The 21,199-nt window shown below is 43.4% G+C and overlaps 1 protein-coding gene across 3 annotated transcripts in view; it reads right to left on the reverse strand.

Moving 5' to 3' along the window:
• The window catches only part of LOC125940100 (venom metalloproteinase antarease-like TpachMP_A), a 212,640-nt gene that overhangs the window by 55,852 nt on the left and 135,589 nt on the right, over window positions 1-21,199 (reverse strand). For 2 of the 3 annotated variants that reach the window (XM_049655773.1, XM_049655774.1), the window contains exons 2-5: window positions 20,974-21,056; window positions 10,550-10,612; window positions 7,079-7,203; window positions 764-841 (exon numbers count right to left, since the gene is read on the reverse strand). In XM_049655773.1, the coding sequence (XP_049511730.1) occupies window positions 764-841; window positions 7,079-7,203; window positions 10,550-10,612; window positions 20,974-21,043 (336 nt within the window). In that variant the 5' untranslated portion in view covers window positions 21,044-21,056. Of the gene's footprint in view, window positions 1-763; window positions 842-7,078; window positions 7,204-10,549; window positions 10,613-20,973; window positions 21,189-21,199 lie in introns of those variants that run through there. The other variant, XM_049655772.1, reaches the window with a different exon arrangement.

The following is a 21,199-nucleotide window of genomic DNA, read 5'->3' on the forward strand; positions in this document are numbered from 1 at the left end:
AACCATTCAGCAAATGAAGGATTATATCCTATGCACGTTACTGCAAATGGTTTAGTCGATTGATAAGCGTGCTATGTGGTCTTGAATATCATTTCAATTTGCAATAGCCCGATGAAGTGCATGAGGCAAATGTTTTCATTTGACTAGAAAGTGCACCCCAACTGACCACGTTGTGAAGGCACCATTAAGTGCCCACTTTTGGATGAGGCCAAAATAGGTTGTGGCCTATCGCACAATACCCTCAAGTAAAATGAGAGAAGTGAAAGGTCATTTCATTTGTGGAATGCCAGAGAGATAGCCAAACTTTCGTGAGATGAATTTCGTAGATATGTATCGTTCGTAAACGCATATTGGTTGCCCTATCAGCACTAGCGGAGAAAAATGTTCGTGGCGTCACACACAACTTAATGCAACTATGCAATTTGGGTGTGGCCTAAGGAAAAAACAATCACACTATTCATAATACTGGGTTATTAGTAGCAGAATTTTTCTATTCATTTACCAACATTGGTAATATTAACTTTTAAATGACATCGACAGCAATTGCTTATATTTTGTGAAGAAGCTACCATGTGTACGACTATGGCTGTGCAAGTCCCTTTCGCTATTATAAAGAAATACTAAATTTTCATTATTGGAAAACGTTTTTCCTTTCGCTAATAGAAAAAATTTTGGAAAAAAATACCGCAAGAGTTTTGCCACGTTTTTCGTCTGCGAATGCACATTTGTTGTGAACAATAGGAAGACTGCCTTATGAACTTACCTTGAGCACTATAATGTCAGTAACTACAAGTTGCAGGTCAAGAATCTCTGTGTCAGTCCTCTGCAGGTTGAGGTTGACCTTGATAAGGATCCAAAATGATCAGAAATAATCATGCGAAAATATGTATTGCACATTACATTGACAGCATTTTTAACTGAACCATTTTTTCCTGAGGCTTTTCGCGCACCAATAATAAAAATGCGGGTCATAATGTTGCGAAGCTAATAATGGTACACCAATTCTACATCTGACCTTAAATAAGAACACTTCCATCGGTTGCAGAAGTGTAGCTGCGTTATAGGATAAAAAAAAACTACGTGCATCATACTTGCATGTTTCCATGGTAGTGGGCTGTTTATGCTCTACTACATTTACAATATTTTACGGCTTAACTCTGCGCTCACAGTGCTAACCCTTCTTTCATACGCACAAGGTTTCAGCCGTGATTTCTTACTAGACATTGCACGCAAGGAAGTCGGACGTTTAGAGCAGAAACCAATTGACATCAGGGTAAACATTTGGGCTTGTTGGTGTAACATGCTTGCAGAATTTCTTCTTGTAGCCCAAAAAACACACGCACGTAGAAGAAAAAAGAAGACAAACACATCGCCTGTGTGTGTTGGGAGGGATCCAACAAAGTGTTCGTGAATTTTTCCAGCCAAATGGGTGCCTATTATATTCATATATATCAAATGGCGTCACAAATTCCGTCAATTTTTTGTACTCTTCCTGGGGTGGTATCTGCCAATACCCTTTACAAAGGTCAATTCTTGAGAACCAGTGACAGCCCCCAGTTTCATTATTATAGTCATCAATGCGCGGCATAGGAAACGGAAACAGGTCTGTTTGCTCATTAATCAAACGATAATCAGTACAAAGCTTGAATGTTGCATCTTCATTTGGCACTATTGTAAGGGGAGAAGCATAGGTCGAAGTTGATGGTCTGATAATTCCCGCTGCAATCATCAGCTGCAGATCCTTCTTCAGCCACATCTTTTTCTCGTGTCATATACTCTAAGGTTTCTCATGGACACCAGTTGTGTCTCGTAGGTTAAATGGTACTTCAATAAATGACGTTGTAGGAGGGTAAGGCCCAATGAATACCAGTTCTGGGTAGTACTTAGAACATCCCAGACGTTTTCACAACTCGGAGACTTCCGCTCGTTCCACTGCTATCTTCATCTCGCTCGTGATCGATAGTCAGTTTGTCCTCCCAAGAGATGTTTACCCTCAAAAGCTTCACATCTTGCCTTGACAATAGGTGCAGGAATTCGACGTCGTTCATTACTATTGCATCGATAGGGAATAGTAACACCTTTAAATTCAACTGGAGTTGTTGCACACTCCTCTAGGAGCCTGGCTTTTCCATCATAACTGCCCACCTCAATAATCTTGTCCTTGTGAACTTGACTTTTCTCCACCAAACTTGAGTTTATCAAGCTTACGGACGCGCCTGTATCCACAAGAACATCTACTTGCCTTCTATTTACTATCATTCTCGCACGGAGAATGTTGTTCTTCATCAGATATACAGTCGCATATTTTTCAGGTACTGCGGGTCACTGAGATGCACCATGGTTAGGTATATTCGGCGGTTCCATAGTTGGACGTTTAGACCTGTGTAGCGTATTTGGTGGAGTTATGCGATAGCTGTTTGGCTGTCTGAGGGCGAGGTTTCCACACTGACTTCCGCATGATGTGGTTTCTACAACAATGTCTCTTAGACAGCAAAGAATGTCATCTGCAGTCTTGACCTGTCGGGACTATAGTTGTGTTTGACACTCTCTACTCATACCAAGGAACCGAAGAGGTACGACTGATGTTTCTGGTAAACTGGGATCGGCGAGTTGAAGTAGTCTCCCATTTTCAAAATGGTAGTTACGGAGACTTCTACTAGTGTGCTTATATGTTATTGCCTTATCCCATTGTTGAACTACATTTACAGAAAAACAGGACAGCGGGCTCTTCTTCCATTCACTCCATTTCTCGCTAACCTGTTCCACAATCCGAATGTCGTACCACTTCCTTGCAGTACCATACAGAAAGAAGCGTAAGTTAAATATCTTGTCTTCATCAGTCACCCACTGGTTCTGCACACAAGCGTACTCATACAAGTCCAGCCACGTAGTTGGAACTGGTGATGTGCCATCGAACATGTCTGGTTTTGCGGTGTCACCTTGCTGATAATTCTTACGCTGTATTGCTTATACCATAGCAGACATAAATTGTGTCTGGGTTTGTAACTGTTCGCGTTGAGTCAGGATGAGCTGCAGAATTATTACGGTGAAGTCTGGTTGACGTTCTATAGCGACTATTAGGTGAGCTGGTTGGAAGAACCTAATGTAGCCTTCCATCTTGACAAAAATCTTCACGGTACCTTGCTCAAGAAGTTCGGTCACAGTTGTACCCGACTTGGTCGCGACTCAAGCAAGGAACTCCGTTGAGCTGGATCCAGGTTCCAAGCTTACTGGCTGTTCACCATCGATCTGGTAGCTCTGGACGTATCCGCGTCCATTACGGTGTCGGCCGGTTTCAATCTGGACCCACATCAGCTTGAGATCCTGTCGGCTGCGCCAAAAATGTAAGGAAATAATAATGAGACGGTCTGTTTAGTCCACCATTTTTCTGAACTTCTTCCTCTGCGCCCCCAGCCCCAGTATCGGTCGTTTTCTTCCTCATCTTCAGGGAGTCTCCGCTTCAGGCTCTTCACAGTACATACCTTTATACCACGCCCCCCGTAATTATTTATTTCTCAATTTACTTGGCTTTTTCAATGCGATACCAATTATATGGACAGTCCTGGTGCCTTTTCGCTGTCGGCGTTGCCATGATGTTCCGTATAATGTATTTTTATTCATTTATTTAAGTACCTTACAGGCCCTACAGGTCTGTAAGGTACTTCAAAAAGTTGTCGCAGTTTCACCCGAAAGGCGAAGCATAAATTGCGATGGCAAATTAGCAGAGAGCTATACGAAGTAAGGATAGTAGTTTTAGCAGCTGTATAAACTTGGACATGCAGCATCACCGGCTGTTGTGGACACCGTCGGCGTTTTGCCCGCGTTCGCATCAAACGCGCGCGGTGTTAGTGGCTGTCACCAATGCCTCTGGGGGCGGCTCGGAGGTTTTCGACGAGATCAGAACGGGACACTCGTCGAGCGGCGTCGAAAATCTTTACCACCTCCTCGCCTCACAACGTTTTTATATAAATAGGCATTTGATGCCGCAGCTAAACGTCGCCACCCCTAAATAGGACGTCAAATTCAAGTGCAAAACGCCCAACATCCAAAAATTGCTAGAGCTTAAATTGAACCTGCAGTCGCCACCGGTACTTGCATTCTCCGACGAAGACTCCGATACCGATATCTGCAATGACGCAATGAGCACACGCCTCGGTACTGTGCTAGTTCAAAATAGAGGCGGGTTTGACGGGGGCATATCTCCCCTTGTCGGTAGCTCTCGAAAGCAGCAGCCAATTACTCTACGTTGGGAAAAGGGCGTCGCTATCATTTGGGCTACGACAAATTTGTGGCCTTACCTATGCGGCAGGATCTTCAGTCCTAAGGGACTAGTGCACCTGTGCTGGCTGTCAAACTTGAAGAAACCTTCAAGAAGCTTTGCACCTTGAAGTTTGCGACTCCAAGAATTCGACGTTATTGTGACTTACAAATTCGGGCAAAGGAATGCTGATGCCGACTCGTGAAAGGCAAGAACCGGTTTTTCGCTTTGGGTACACAAATGCATATGGCCTTAAGAGTTTCCTAAATAACGACGTCATCATAAAGAGAACCGCACCAGTCCGCACTATCTTCTCGTTATGCCTTCAGCTAAGCACCGAGGCGTTCTGCGCATCCAGTATGGTGATCTGACCTATTATATGTCAGATTGCTCCGTACGCTTGCAAGAATACATGAAACATATTACTCGCCACCCCTTACCACTGACGTCACTCATTACGTCAAGATATCCCGAGACTATCAGCGAGGTATAACAACAACAAACGCTGCGCGATCACTACAAGTGATGGAACCACGTTGCCGAGCATTCCAGCAGGCCAGGACGGGCTTATAGGGGAATAAGTGAGTTATCGTGGCTACCGAATACCTAACCCGCTAAGCGGCTACAAAGGCGCTGCCAAATTGGTGAAATTTATCGTCGAGAAGATCCTGCTGCGACATAAATGGACGGCCAGAGTGGTACAAACCGCGAAGTGAGGGGAAGAGCACTTAAAATAGCAGTTAGAAGAGCGTAATACGTATAAGGTGCAATCCTTCCATGTCCAGTGGACAAAATTTATGGTTACGCTTAATCAGGCTTGAAGTGTTTGTTTTTTATTCAATTTTTAACAGTTTTCTTAGGTTTTGAGTCTGTAATTAGAATAGTGCTCGGGCACCCAAACATTGTTTTTGTTACAAAATATTTTGAGAATGCATTCAGGATACCCAACAAATGCGTATAATAACTTACAAAGAAACCTCAGAAGTTCCATTTTTCAGGCTAGTATCTTTGGCGTGGAGTGACTCATATCATCAAGATGACTACCGCATTGCTTTCGTGCAGCTGAGCGTCCACCGTACTACTCAGAGCGTTTCTACGAATCCATTTGAGTGATATTAAAAATATGTATCAAATCAAAAGGATGGTTCCATCGGAGAACATTGCCAGTGGTGGTGACAATGGGAGGGCAGGCGATTAGGAGTAATTAGTTGGTAATTACATGAAATCTGGTAATTTTCTGTTACAGCTTAATATTAGGGCGCTCATCACTCCTGAAAAATTGGAGTGCAACTCGGGGTCTGAAGGGCATGCGTAACCGCTCATGGGAGGCACTGCTACTATTTCGCCACCAAACGGCGGGTCCACCTGCGTGGCGCAGCTGCTACAGCACTACGCGGCTTCATCAGGTCGTTAGTCATCGGTAATACATGCGGAACGGCGTTGCAGATGGAGCCACCATGTCATGCACTCGTTTCCAGCCGTGAAGTGACGTAATATTGACGGTGCCACACGGGGTGTGCTTACGGGCACCATTCAGCCTTCGAATTTACCTTTCGCATGCTCTGAGAGCTGCAAATTGTGGGGGAACAGATACGGGTGTAATACCACTTTCCGAAATACAAAATTTGATTCGCTGGTACGGTGAGCTCGAGTTAACTCCGGTAAAACAATTGGCACACTAAAATGATAAGCGAGAAAGTTCCTATTGAACTTTTAGTAATTAGCAACCACCAACGTCGTGTACTCAAATCCCTTTTCCTGCTGTCAGATCTACATTGGACAAACATGTTGTCAGGATAATAGAGCATAATGGCTCTATATATGGGGATTTGCATACTGACATTTGTCAGTAAATTGCTATGATTTCGCTTGCAAACAACTATTTCAAAATATCGCTATTTTGTTTAAACACCGAGTAAAGTGACGAGGGAAATTAAGCCTTCCATATCATTAAGACAGGTTACGCATGAGTTAGCTGTATGTATCGTTACTCGAGTGTGAGGTTTCTCTGTTAGATTTAAGTTGAGCGCACGTGCATGTCTTTTTGTAATAATAGTAGCTATACCCGCTTCACGTGTAACCGTTATGTAATTGATTTGAACTACTCAATATAAGATTCCGTGACAGGAGGATGCTTTCACGTCACTTCTTGCTGATAGCGTTTTGTTTGCAAATCCCGTGATGCAAGCTGTGTTCATATGTTTGCACATTTTTCATTTTTCAATAAACTTCCAGTTCCCAGTTCAGCACCCTGTTTGTTGCCTTCCTTAGTCCTTGTCCTTTGCGTAGCCGCTAATCATGCACCATGTGCCAGCGGTAATCTCATAGGCGCCACCGCTGACAGCCTCTCTCCAAAGCAACCGTCCTCTTGTTTCAAAACGGTTAGTTTCAAATAACAACTAAAGCCTTCTTAGAAACACCTGATATGAGCTGTGGTCGTATCGATTTGTTTTCTTATTTCAAACTTCTATTTAATTTACTCATGTGCGAGGTACATTAATGTTCCATGGCTAAGGCTATTGATTTTCGTGATTGAGTTGTTTTAAAAACAATGCTATATCATCTGCTTTACTGGGAATGCGAGTAGAAAGATTGTGAATAGAGATGCATACTACATTGTAGTGTACTTTCAATAAAAGTGCAAAGACATACTAACACTTCATAAACTACTTATCAAGTACATCATCAACTACACAAGTTTCTTTCCACCACTAGTTTAAACACCCACACCAAAATGATTTATCCAGATGCAGGAATTATGATACGATTGTTCTCTTGCAATCGGTAATAAGTCCTTAAATTCATTTCAATCATACTCACGGCCGAAAATAAGACGCGCAAGTAGTCAAGGAGGTGTCGATGCTCGTGGCCAGCCATTTCCGTGAAGGAAGAAGCTAATTCAGAACTTACAACGACTGCAGCCTCGATTGTACCGTACGTCGGACCTGAAAAGTAAGTTTGTGAGGTATACCCAGAAATATTCATCAGCGAGAAGAAATATATCAGTAGGTTCAGGACACAATTTTTAGCTGTCTACTCATAAAGGCGTGAAAAATCTTGCAGCTACATTGTATAGTTTTTTGGTAGTCAATGATCACGCTACACTCTAATTGCAATATGAAAGTTTCAAAATTGCACTTTATTCTTTCAAACACTACGATGTTCTGCTCTAAAAACCACGCTGAATCTTTATGAAACTAAAACACGGCACATGTTCTCCGAAGTGTAGGTTATACTTTCGATCGTCTGAGAATTAAATGGCTTGAAACGAAGTGTCAAACCTAACTTCACGCCGGCACACTTACTCTCCCATTGGAAAAAGTAACGTTCTATTGGAAATATTAACAGCGGCGCTGTTTAAGCCGGCCGTTAGTCTAGGCTAGCGAAGCTGAGCCTGGCTAAGTCTAGCTAAGCCTGGTTGGGACTACTAAAGCTTAGTCAGTCATCGATATTCAATCGATAGGCAATCATTGGCTAATCGGTAATTGATGAATAATCAATACATTCCGGCAAAGCTGGGGATGACTTGGTAGTGCTTAGCCCAGCCCAAATACGTGCCAATACCTTGCGATAGCCAATATATAACAAATCAATACCTAATCGCTAATCGACCGATAACAAATACAATCTGGGAAATCCTGTGGACGACTTGGTAGTTTAGCCTAGCCCAAAAGCCAGGACTACCTAGGTGCCCATCAGGCCCGCTGTCTCTTTAGCATTGTGCCTCCAGTGTAAGCTACGCTAATTCTATTTCGTTAGACGTGTTTTACTATTCATGTTCTTGAAAAAAGCTAACAGGGAAAGGAATTGGTTTTTTATTTCAAGACGCATGTAGTGCTAATACAATATTGACTTCGTATGAGTATTTCAAGATGGGTGCATGCATACATGACGAGAGCATAGAGCATTTGGTTCAACTAAAGTTGAAAAATTTAACATACATATGGTTTCTCCACCGATGACAGTCAGTTTTAATTAAAAGACGTCTGTTGTGCAACTAACTCAGATACGTTTTTGTGAAGATTTTCTGACATATCAAGATATGGGGCTCACCTTTGGTTGCCGAATGTTGACTACCTTGCCTTTATTTTATTGGTCATCTCATTTGGAACCGGAACACACATCGCTTATTATTTTGTATTTCATCTCAATTACTTTTCAGTTTCTAATAAAATACGGCGTATGTATGACTAGTTTTCTTTGAGAAACTTCATAAAATACTTAGTTTGTAGTTGTTTATCAAAATTTACTGTATCATTGTTGGCAATTTCATTTGCAGAGAAGATAGGAGCATCGCTATCTTTGTCGGCAGCAAGATATGGACGGAGAGAAATAATAGCAATGTATATGTGATCCTTCAAAAATTTTTATCTGCATCTGTCTCTGATATATTTGTCGTCAGACAGATTTTCTCTGCAGAAATACACGTAAAAAACACCGTACCCGGATTGTGAACAGCCAGACCCCTCTAGCTTACACATAGACCATGTGTTCTTTGTAAAGTACACCTGCTTTCATTTTCTTTCAGTGATACACCTCATATGATATACCTGAATGCACTAACGTAATATCAGTTTGTGCATTCTTTGAGGCAATACATTGCCTTGTGTACCCTGGTTTGCACAGATGTTCTGTACTAGTATTGTGATATAATAAGCCAATAATGTGCTCTGTAATTATATTGTCATGATATGTGTTTATATCAGCAGTGCCGCTTTATTTTCAGTGCATACTGGAAGTGCACTAATGCACTTATCTCGTGATATATGTTAAATCCATTCATGTAATAGCCCGTCAAGGGCTGACAGTATCAATAAATGAATAAATGAGTTATATATAAAAAAGCATACATTAATCTTTACATCATTTGTTTCCGTAGCTTACAAAAATCAGAGCTTTGAAGGCATATACTTGGAATAACAAAACATCTGAAATGGGTGCTCACAGCAGTACGTGCTCTGTTTGACACCTTTCTAGATTTGATGCTAAATAAATCAAACACATCACGTAGATGACAAAAAACTACAAGACTGTCACATTTCCATCGCCTTTCTTAGCAAATTGGCATACTAAAAATACCATGATTTTCTAAATATAAAAGAATTTACGTAGCTTGCACTAGAGGCGCAATCCTAAAGAGAACAGAGATGATGGGCACCTGGCTAGTCCTGGCCTTTGGGCTAGGCTAAGTACGAACATGTCATCCCCTGGATTTTCGAGAATTTATTAATTATGGATCAAAATTGATTAGCTATTGATTGTCTATCGATTACCTATCGCAAGGTATTGACCACGTATTTGGGTTGGCTACACACTACTAAGTCATCCCCACCAATTTCCGTAATTTATTGATTATTGACCGAATATCGATTAGGCATTGAATGGATATCGATTGGCTATCGATGACTGACTAAGCTTAAGTAGTCCCAACCGTGCTTAGCTCGACTTAGCCCAGCTCAGCTTCGCTAGTTCACAGGGGTATGTGCCACTGCACTTAGACCCTTTGTGCACTACCACCAAGATCGGCCCACAATTTCTGTTCGCATGTTACGGACTAACGCTAGACCTAAACAGCTCCGCTGTTAAAATAGAAATGATGCTTGCACTGACAGTATTGACTAGAAGAATATTTTATTCTCTAAATATGACCCCTAACAGAATATCGAATCAAATGTATTAAGCAAACACAGATATAACCTAGGAATATCCGCGCTGAACTCAAGCTTGCTCGCTAACGGTCTACTTGCTACTTTAGCCATATAATTCAGGAGGAAATTCTTATACAAAACTTTAGCTTCTGAATTATTCAAATATTGGCAGTCGATGGCAAAGCCTGAGTTCTTACTAATAGCGGTGAATGGGCTGTGGAGGTGGTTGCTCTTTTTTGCAGCATTCAATTTCATTCAAATGATAAAGACTACTGTAAATTCTAATTGGATTACCTAGTATATTCTTTGTTGGTAATGCATGTACCGTTAAGGCACCACAAAAGCTTGACCTGTGCACCTACCCACTCAAGAGACGCTATAGCGTTAAAAACATAATAAATTAGGTGTTTTTAGTTTTTTGATAGTGATATATCATTCGGCAATGTCGATCTTCAATGTTTTTTGAAACCTAGAATTATTTCCCAGAGCAGAGCCTATTACTGAAATGCTATCAGATGCAAGTAGTACTAAGTAGAGCTGACAATAAACTAATTACGCCATAACAAAAATGTAGCACTAACATAGGCATATACTAAGGCGATTTGTCGTGTAAGCTCAAAAAACCTCTGCCATGTACACTCACCTGCATTAGTAGCCCCTTGTGGAATACATTTTCCGTCAACATGAAATCTCTCGGGACCAATTTCTGAAAGAAATAAAACAATTTTCTACATTTTCCAGCCATGCTGAATGGCGCCAAGGTTGTCTGAGTGAACATACCGTGTGAGAACCAAGCGAACAAGTGCAAATGGTGCTAATAATTTGAAAAGCAGACTGGCTGTTGCTATGGGCGAAATGCTTCAGCAAAGCTGCTCTTATCGAAAAACTTGTGGCAGTCTGAAGCAATCAATTTGGACGCGACGTTAAGGGCCCCATGTCGCAGAAAATCAGGCGTCGGCGTAAGCTTCAATAAAATGTCAAAGATGCAACGAAAATTTGCAGTGGTCACTGATTCATCTGCGGCCTCTAGCATTTTTTGAGAACACGTCTCCGGGACAAAGAAATGCGTGTGAACCCGACAGGAATAACTGTAAGCTACAGGGCTAAAAACATTTTTGCAAATATATGAATAATACCAGTTCTCTACCACATGGGTTCTCTGTTTAGAATGGCTGACTTGATGGCTGTGGCAGAGCCCCTTGAAGAACACCCAGATATTGGTCACAATACATACACTACCATACGTGCCGTATCAGAATATGACGGATACATAGCTCGGCCATATCTTAAACTGTATCAACCATGCGTAGATCACATTGACTATTCCTGAGGACTGGAAGAAATTAATAGTTACCACAATTCCAAAGCAAGGGAAGGCACCAGACCAATTAGATCATCTACAACTTGTACCTGTTATGCCAACAATTTTAATCTAACAGAAAAAAAAGATGCAGGTGGAAGGCACATTTTGGAATCTATCTGGAGCGAACATTTCGTGAAGTGGTTAATGACATGGTAGAAGTTTCCAGATTTCGTCCCTACGTCTTAGGCGTAAATGAAACTGCAACGCGCACATGTTCCCTCGAGCACACGTGATATTATGATATGATATGATACTGCTAATACTATTTTGTTCATTACGTTTATTTATGTTAAACGTACCGACCACTTTTTAGCCAAATCCTTGTGCGTGTTCGCGATAGTAGTAAAACAGCATAATCAACACTCGGAAATCGTAGAAATTAGACAGATGGCTTTTTCACAATATAATAATGCGTGTGATTGTAATGTAATGGTTAACACATTGAGTGCCTGTTCTTGGGCCGAGGTTTGAATCCCGCCGTTGTAAGCAATTTTTACGGCGAAGCATTTTGTACGAAGCTCTTAGCAAGTCCTCCGAGATAAATTTTGATTCCTCGGTTTACCTCAAAAAATATTTCCACTCACGAATATTGCAATGTAATGCTTTAGTCTTTAAGTAGACCCTATATTGCGAACATTATCCCTACATCATCAAGATATATACAATCATTAGGCATTAAAATGTAAAATAAAGCTCAACTTCATGGTTTTATGAGGGTGTGAAAAGATAAGCTAATTTAGGGGCTTTAAAGTTGCCAATCTGTGTTATTTGTGTGGTAAGGATTTGTTAGAGGCGAGTCACGTGACCATACGATGTGGGATTACTGGGTTCTGTGGGAACGAAGGCCACATCGACGGCAACAGTCCGAAGCTCCGGTCCCTTCGCGCACTAGAGGCGTAGCTACCACGCAACTGGCATGCACCTGACATGGAAACGCGTGCTGATTTTGCAGTGATTGGAGACTGGTGCCAGTCGCCATTCACTAAAGCTCCTTCGGCTCTCAAACTAAAAACATACCTCTACTGAAAGAGGTAACCGCTGCTTCTACGTCTTGCGTAAGAACAGCCAGTGATAGGCAAAGCTACTTTCATCTGGCAAAAGAAGAGAAGCAAGAACGTTTAGCTCACAAACGCGCAAATAAGGAGCCGCTATACAATGTGTTTGATTTTAGCTGCACCATTTTTTTTAGAATTGCCTGCGGCAGAAAGCACAATCATAATCCTTGATCTAAACTACTCGATAAAGCGGCCTCGATGTGGACATCGACTGGACTCCTTGCCTTTTCGGCTAGGAATGAGCTGACATGCGTGTAATGTGGGGCACAGGTTGAGGTTGGAGATGGTTTTGAGAATTTATTCGTATGACAGGTTGTCGAATGCCCGCTCGAGGTCGAGTCCCAGGATAGCTTTCAGGTCTGTGGAGTTGTTTCGACGATTTGATATCTGATGAGCTTCATAGCATCCCGCGTGGATAGCCCTACCCTGAAGCCAATCATATCGTGTGGGTACATTCTTTTGTTTTGTAGGTATTTGATAAGGCGGTAGAGAATGGCATGCTCCGTGGCCTTACGAATGCGCGAGGTGAGTGAGATCGGTCTTAGATTTTCTATGCTGGGGGTTTTGCCGGGCTTCGGTATTAGGACGGTGAGGGATGTTTTCCAGTCGGGAGAGATCTTGCCCTGCTTCTAAATTGAGTTGATTTATTTGGTAAGATATTCGATTGGTTCTGTGTCTAGATTCGTAAGTGTTTTATTCCTAATGCCATCGGGGCTAGTGGCTGATTTGCTATTGAGGTATTGAAAGGCAATACAAATTGCCTCCACCGCAAATTCTCAATCTAGTTCCTGGATATCCGCGCCCGTATAGGTGGGGTATGAGCCTTTGCTGTTAGCGCCAGCGAGCGATACATATTTCATGGTCACCTTGTCAATGAGGTGTTTGGGAGTGTACTTCTGTAGCGCCCCGTGGATTACCTTATCTATCGCAAGATGCTGGCTAGATTTGGTGCTAGTGCTGTCCAGAAGGTGTTTAAGCCGGTTCCAGGTGCCATTGTTGCGCACCTGCCCATCGGTGTCGTTACAGACATCGTCACACTGCAGCCTCGAAAGCTTAGTGCAGTATTCCTCTATTTGTTTGTGAAGCTCCGAAATCCTTTTTCTTAACCTGCGGTTACGACGTTCTCCCTTCCATCTGGATGTGAGTGACTGTTTGGCCTCAAGCATATGCTCTAGGTGGCAGTCTACGTTGTCTATTGGCAGGTCTGTCTCTATTTCCGAGGTAGCAGCTTTCATATCATCCTTGATCTGTTTCACCCATTGTTCTGGTGTGAGTGTGGGTTGGTCTTTGAGCCCATTTTCTCTGATTGCTCTGAATTTTGCCCAATCTACGAACGTGTGAACTTTAGAGACTCGTATGGCTTTTAGCAACAATAATTCGTTTAGGCAGTGGTGGCTGCCTTGATCCTGGAGGAGATTACGCCAATAAAATTCAGTGACGTTCCTGACAAAGAACAGGTCGGGCGTCCTGTCTCTGCATGTAGAGGTGCCTGTTCTTGTAGGAAATGCCGGGTCTGTGGCGAGGGTGAGATCTAGTTCGGTTGCGTTTAGCCACCGAAGCTTGCCCTTAGTTGTGTCCTAATTGTAGCCCCAGATGCCGTAGTTAGCATTAAAGTCTCCGGCGACTACAAGCGTGTTATCACCTGCTTTGCTACATGCTTTTTTGAGGATTAGTTTGAATCTCTGTACGTGGTCTTTGGGGCTGCTGTAAACGTTAAGAACGAATAGGCCTTGGAGTTAGCAGGAATTATTTCGGTCTTCATATGTTCAGGGGAAAAGCGCCTGGAGAAGATGGAATAACAGTAGATTTAATCAAAGATGGAGGAGATATCATGCTTGAAAAGCTTGCGGCCCTTTATACGCAATGGCTCACAACTTCAAGTGTACCAGAGAGCTGGAAGAACGCCAACATTATACTTATCCATAAGAAGGGAGACGTTAAAGAATTGAAGAATTACAGACCCATTAGCTTGCTTTCAGTATTGTATAAAATATTCACCAAGATAATTTCCAATAGAATCAGGACAACACTTGACTTCAGTCAACCAAGAGAACAGGCTGGCTTCAGGAAGGGATATTCTACGATGGACCATATCCATGCCATCAATCAAGTAATCGAGAAATCTGCGGAGTACAATCAACCTCTCTATATGGCATTCATAGATTATGAAAAAGCATTCGATTCAGTAGAGATACCAGCAGTCATAGAGGCATTGCGTAATCAAGGAGTAGAGGAGGCATACGTGAATATCTTAGCAAATATCTACAAGGATTCCACAGCTACCTTGGTTCTCCACAAGAAAAGTAGAAAAATACCTATCAAGAAAGGGGTCAGGCAAGGAGACACAATCTCTCCTATGCTATTCACTGCATGCTTAGAAGAAGTATTCAAGCTCTTAGACTGGGAAGGATTAGGAGTGAGGATCGACGGCGAATATCTCAGCAACCTTCGGTTTGCAGATGACATTGTCCTATTGAGCAACAATGGAGAGGAATTACAACAAATGATTGAGGACCTTCATCGAGAAAGTGCAAGAATTGGGTTGAAGATGAATATGCAGAAGACAAAGATAATGTTTAATAGCCTGGCAAGGGAACAAGAATTGAGGATCGCCAGTCAGCCTCTAGAGTCTGTAAAGGAATATGTTTATCTAGGTCAATTACTCACAGGGGACCCTGATCATGAGAAAGAAATTTACAGAAGAATAAAATTGGGTTGGAGTGCATACGGCAGGCATTGCCAAATCCTGACTGGGAGTGTACCACTGTCGTTGAAAAGAAAAGTGTACAATCATTGCATTCTACCGGTGCTAACATATGGGGCAGAAACTTGGAGGTTAACAAAGAAGCTCGAGAACAAGTTAAGGACCGCACAAAGAGCGATGGAACGAAAAATCTTAGGAGTAACGTTAAGAGACAGGAAGAGAGCCGTGTGGATCAGAGAACAAACGGGGGTAGACGATATTCTAGTTGAAATTAAGCGGAAGAAATGGAGCTGGGCAGGCCATGTAATGCGTAGGATGGATAACCGGTGGACCATTAGGGTTACAGAATGGATACCAAGAGAGGGGGAAGCGAAGTCGAGGACGGCAGAAAGTCAGGTGGGATGATGAGGTCAGGAAATTCGCAGGCGCAAGTTGGAATACGCTAGCGCAAGACGGCAATTGGAGACCGCAGGGAGAGGCCTTCGTCCTGCAGTGAACATAAATATAGGCTGATGATGATGAAGATGATGATGTTCAGATTACGACTGGGTACGTTGAGGTCGTGTTGTATGTGGGTTGGTTTGCTATTGATTAGTGTTGCTATCCCGCTACGACCACAGGTTACTGCTATGGCGCTATATGCTGTGAATGTAGGGTTAGCCCTAATAATTTCCTGCAGGAGAATTACATGTGATGCATCACCTGTGGCGCGAATATATTGCTGTTAGGGGGCTTTTTTGCGAACGTATCCCCTACAATTCATTGCCAGATGCTAGAAGCTTGACAGTGATAGGCCATGTTGTTGAATGTATATGTCGTCAGGTGCAAAAGGTTGAACCTGCCGTAGAGGGGTGGCGGTGGTCTGTTAGGTACCACCGTATTCGGATAAGCTGAGGTTTCTATTGGTTGGGTGTTCGTTTCCATGGAGCGGGACCTTTTGTTCTAGATCAGCGACTGTTACGCGAATGTGTTCCATTTGCTCTACTATTTTATTCTGTCATTCCATGAGTGCGTTGAAGCTTTCAACTAATTTGTCTATTGCATATGTAATATCTGTTCTCACTTTGGCTGCATTGGTATGCTGTGTAGCTGAGCTCGCTTTCCTTTTAGCCGGGTTTGACGCTTGTTCGACTACCGGTATGTCCATTGTTTGAATTTCTGAGGTGTTTTCTTTGGGTGGTGCGGCAATGGAAGCACGAACTTGCTTCATTTCATCCATATGGCTTACGACCAATTTCCTGATTTCTAGGTTGTCGTGTTCTAGTCTTATGATTGTGTCAGAATTGTTATTGGGTTCTGGCGGTGTGACCGAACCTACCTCTTTCGCTCGTTGTGATTGAAGCCACACCACGTGGCCGTGTGTCCATCTGTCCGCCCCCGGACGTCAAACTGGGTCCTGGCCTATTGCTCGTTCTTGTTGGGTCCTTGGGATCGGCCCCGGGGTCCTCTGGATTGGATGCGTGATCTCCGTCTATGGTCCTTGGATCTGTTTCTTGATCTCCGCCTTCCGCGGGCTACGTTGCCGCTGCTTGGTTGAGACTGGGTGAGCTGAGAGAAATGTTGCTTGTTCAGCCTGAATGTGCTCTGTTGGATCCCTTGATTCGAGGTCAGCATTGCTCTCTTCTCGATTCTACGTTTGCTAACGACGTAGGGAAGTCTTAAGCCTTGCCGGTATTCCTTGCCCGCCGTGATAGGTTCCTATCCGCATAGGGAGCACTGTGGGATGCAGTTATGTGCTTCCGTGGATTTGGTGTTCCACAGCCCCTGCAGATGAGCAGACATCCGCTCGATGTCCCAGTCGTCCGCAGGCATAGCAGTTGTATATCTGGTATATGCTTGCGGTATAGCGCGCAGCGTATGAGGGCGTTGCCGTATCTTATGTGGTTTGGAACTTTATAGCGGTCAAAAGTCATGACGACCGTTTTGGTCTCTTAATTCGTTTGTCTGCCAGGACCAGAGGATTATGAGCATTGACAATGTTGCGGTTGAGTGCGTCTAGGTTCTCGCTGAGCGGGATGTTCCTAATAACACCTTTACAGGTCTCGTGCATTGCCGCCCTGTATGCGGCAATTGCATGGGTATGGTCATTGATGATAATACCTCTGATAGTGGCATACTTGGTTGCATTCTCTTAGAGTGGCGTGCTGACCACAACTATGTTTAGTTGCAAGTTAGCGCATATTATATCATTCACTCGCTTGGCCGCCACAACGCAAGCTGCCGTTATTGCGTCAGCCACTCGTGTGATGCCCAATTTAGCAATACTAAGGCCTCCACAGATCCTATGATGATCTTAATATCGTCATCAGGTAATGGAGGCATTTTACTCTGCCTAACAAGATTTTTTTAATGGTAGAAGCTTTGCCATTGCTTGCCTGTGGAGGTAGTGTCCCCGTAGGGGTAGCATACTTGGTTATAAACGCTCCCTTTGCCAGTCCTACTGGCCCAGGGTGCCATGATTTTCCAGCCGGCGATCTCGTTGCAATCCTCAGGGTCAATGTCTTCTCCTTCGACGGCGGGTCTCATGCTGCCGGAGTGGGGGAACGCGCCCAGAGCGTCCCCGGAATGCTAGATGAGGCCCCTCTCCTGATTAGGCCTACGGCCGTGGCGTACTCGACGTTAGTAATCGCAAGAAAGGCCGTAAATTTTTCTAAAAGTCACTCACAGACGTAAGAGTGGTATCCACTCGTAGAAAACAACTTCACAGATCAGGTCATCACAAAAGGAGGCACCAATTCACAAGATTTTTGTGCGAAAAGTGACGAAAAAGCGGGAGGCGATATGAGTGCTTCCTACCCGTCTGGCTTTACCGGCATCTCCACTAGATGGCGGAGCGTGTTCCAGAACAAGAGCAAAAGAGAAGCTCAGCTGCCACAGGACGCGTTTCTCAGCATTGGGAGGTACGTTATGCCATGCATTTTGGAGGCCACTGGCAGGCTTCGTGCCGGCGCCAGTGGATTGTGTACAGTGTTCATAAGGAAACGTGGTAGAGGAGTCCCGCTGGAGTACGAGGCTTATACATAAAGCGCTTAGAGGGTGGTACTACATTGCGTCACTATATTGCTTCAATGCTAAACCCATTACCATCGACAGCCATTGTGGGATGGGTACTACCGAATTTGTTCAACTCATTGAATAATTAATAATTTCCGAGGTATTACCTGAAAGCATGGGTGTCATTTGATACTAGCAATTTGAAGCAGCGTTGTCCCACTTTCTTGGCCTATAACCTAATTTACTATTCAGTATTCAGAATCAAGAGGTATATCTAAGTATTGAGGGATGAAGTCAGCGCGTCTCAAATATTGTGTAGTTAAGCACACCACCTCATCGTAGTACTCGCCTGTTTTGTAATTAGAACCGTAGACGATAGAGTGGTCAGGTCGGTATATTTGCCCCCAAATGACGCAATTACAACTGAGGGAACAACTCTAGTATTCCTACAGAAGTAAGAACGCTCCAATATTTGCAGTGCAATTAGCATTCTTATTTCGGTGCGAAACGTTTTCTGGTGCTCGTCCACACCTAACACATTCACGCAAATTTGGCTCACTCAAATATTACATGATCAAATGTGTAAAACATCGAGCAGCTATGCACGACAGCTGGTCTCGAAACTAAACATCGCGCAAAATGTGGGCTACTCGGTATGCAACACTGATATGTGCTGCTCTACAACGAGCATGTGTGACGCCAAAACTGGTCGCGATTTATGTCACAATTAATATGTGGCACTCTTCGATAAACCTTTTTCACGCAAGCTTGTGTGTTTGTGGTGTGCAGAAAGTGAATTCAGACCTATGTAGTGTTTGGGCTTTTCTCACGGGTTTTAGTACTGTGTGGTTGAGATTTCAGTAGATTGGGTAATTGTGTATGTGTCACTGTGTCTCTGTATGTTTTATATTGATCATCATATAATACATATTATCATCAACTTTGGCCCATCAAAAAGGTCATTACTAATCGCAATGAAGTCGCCAAACATCTGCATGTTTTATTTACTCGTGTTCCCCAGTTATAACATGTCCTGTAAAAATTACCAAAATTTTAAGGATCCCTGAAACGTTGCCTTCGGAAATCTGACGAGTAGATTGTAACAATAAGGGCGCCTTTCAAAGAACTTCCCCTCAAAGTGAGAAAGGCAAACCACTAGGTTAGAGAGGAGGTGCTACGCGAGAGTGCTACTCTCCCTTCAAGAACGAAATGAGAGATTTCCTGCCTTTGGCCTTTTACCACTAGATACCGAGTGCCGTTCTGGTGTTCGAAAAGAACTGAACATCAACAGGAAGTTAGGCGGAGGCAAACAGTCGAATGGGATAGCAACCCCCGCTTGCCGATTTCCTGGTATGCTTGCGAAGGACGAAGAGGTTTTGCATGTGCGAGCAAAATTCGGTGCGCGAGCTTATAGTTGTTATATCAAACGAGTGAATAGTTGACAGAAATTAACTGCTATTTTTTATGTTAGCTGGTTGTTAGTAGTTCCAGATATATAAACTGAACGCATTCTCATTGAAACAGTTGGAGCCACATTAGCTGATAGCCTCACAGCAAAACTTGGCTCCAATTCTTCACCTAGCGCCAACAACTAGAGAGCCTGGTAAAGGTGTCGACTTATGAATGTGAGCGATACACTATTGCGATAGCAATTATATGGACACTCCAAAGCAGAGCTCTGCCGTCGGCGTCGCCGTCGCCATGAGGTTCCGTATGACGTCAACGGCGATGAAATCGTCGCCGCGCTCCGGACGCTGTATGTGCGAGTGAAAGGGCGCGAGGGACGCGCACTTTCACGGGGAGCGAACGCACGTCGGAGAGCAAACGCGCGTTCTGCGCCGTGCTCCCTGAAGGGCTGCAGAATTAAGCGTCTCTTTCCTCCTTTGCATATGCAGAGCGCAAACGCAACTTTTCCGTCGCGCGAAAGGCTGTGGGGGGACGGGAGGGAGGGAGGGGAGGCGACGTTTAGCTGCGGCACCAAATACGTATTTATATAAAAACGCCGCGCGCGTTCGGTGCGTACGCGAGCAAAACGCCGACGGTGTCGACAACAGCTCTGCGCGTTGCTGGTGCTGCTGCATGTCCAAGTTTATACAGCTGATAAAACTACTATACTTACTCCGTATAGCTCTCTACTAATTTGCTATCGCAATTGGTGCTTCGCCTTTCGGGTGAAACTGCGAAAAATTTTTAACGGCACCTCAGGAGCGACAGGAACATCAACACCTGAGGCCTATAGCTCTTACTTGAAGCACAGCATCGGGGAAGAGAAAACTGAAGTGAAAGTATAGGGGTGGTGATGAGAAGGGAAGGAGTGAATGCATTTGTGCAATAACCAAAGGCCCTACTAAAGCTGTGCAAATGTTATAGGGCCCTCGAACACTCTCCTAAATTTAGTGAGTACTCACGGAATGGGACGGCTCACAAAATTTGAGCGATTGTAGAAGGATGGTGGGATATTTTTGTGGAAAAAATATGACTAAACTGTGCAACAGATCTCACGATTAAATGTATCCAAGTGTATCTCTTACTAAACAATGCCTGTTTAGGCTGATAAAAGGAACATCAATAAATTACCAAGTCGAAACTGTTCCACATAAGCCAGCGTGTTATAGAGGCCACCTTGTGCCAGCTGTCTAAAAATATATTGCTTAGCTAGCACCCTATGCAATAGTATAATTTACGCTTTCTAATATTTGTGTGAATTTATCTGTGGCGTCGGCCTTCTATGCGTTGGTAGTGCTTGTCCAGCTTCACGCCATAGTGTGGTGCCCTTTCTCACTTTTCAATGAACTGTTGAATTCAAACTTCAGTGACTGAGCAGCAGTGGCTCAGAGTATAGCACAAAAGTGCTAACATACTTTTATTTAGGTAATACAGTTCGTGAAATAACAAAGGGACGCACAAAATTACATATTCAAATATAGACTTTCATAATGTATTATACTTACGTTCTTGATTCAATAGAAGAACCGCCACCATCCAATAAATCACCTCAAAGAAGCGGGCGATAATCGTCATTTCAAACACAGACCTGAGGACAACAATGAAATGTAGGCGATCCTTACAGGGACAAGTAAAAAATAATAGTCAGGAGAATTAGTATTCCAAAATATTTCTTGGTATAAAATTGCTGACTGGTTTACTACACAGGTGAGTATGAGATGTGGTCTGGAA

The sequence above is a fragment of the Dermacentor silvarum genome, chromosome 9 (assembly GCF_013339745.2).
Source record: "Dermacentor silvarum isolate Dsil-2018 chromosome 9, BIME_Dsil_1.4, whole genome shotgun sequence".
Lineage (NCBI taxonomy): Eukaryota > Metazoa > Arthropoda > Arachnida > Ixodida > Ixodidae > Dermacentor > Dermacentor silvarum.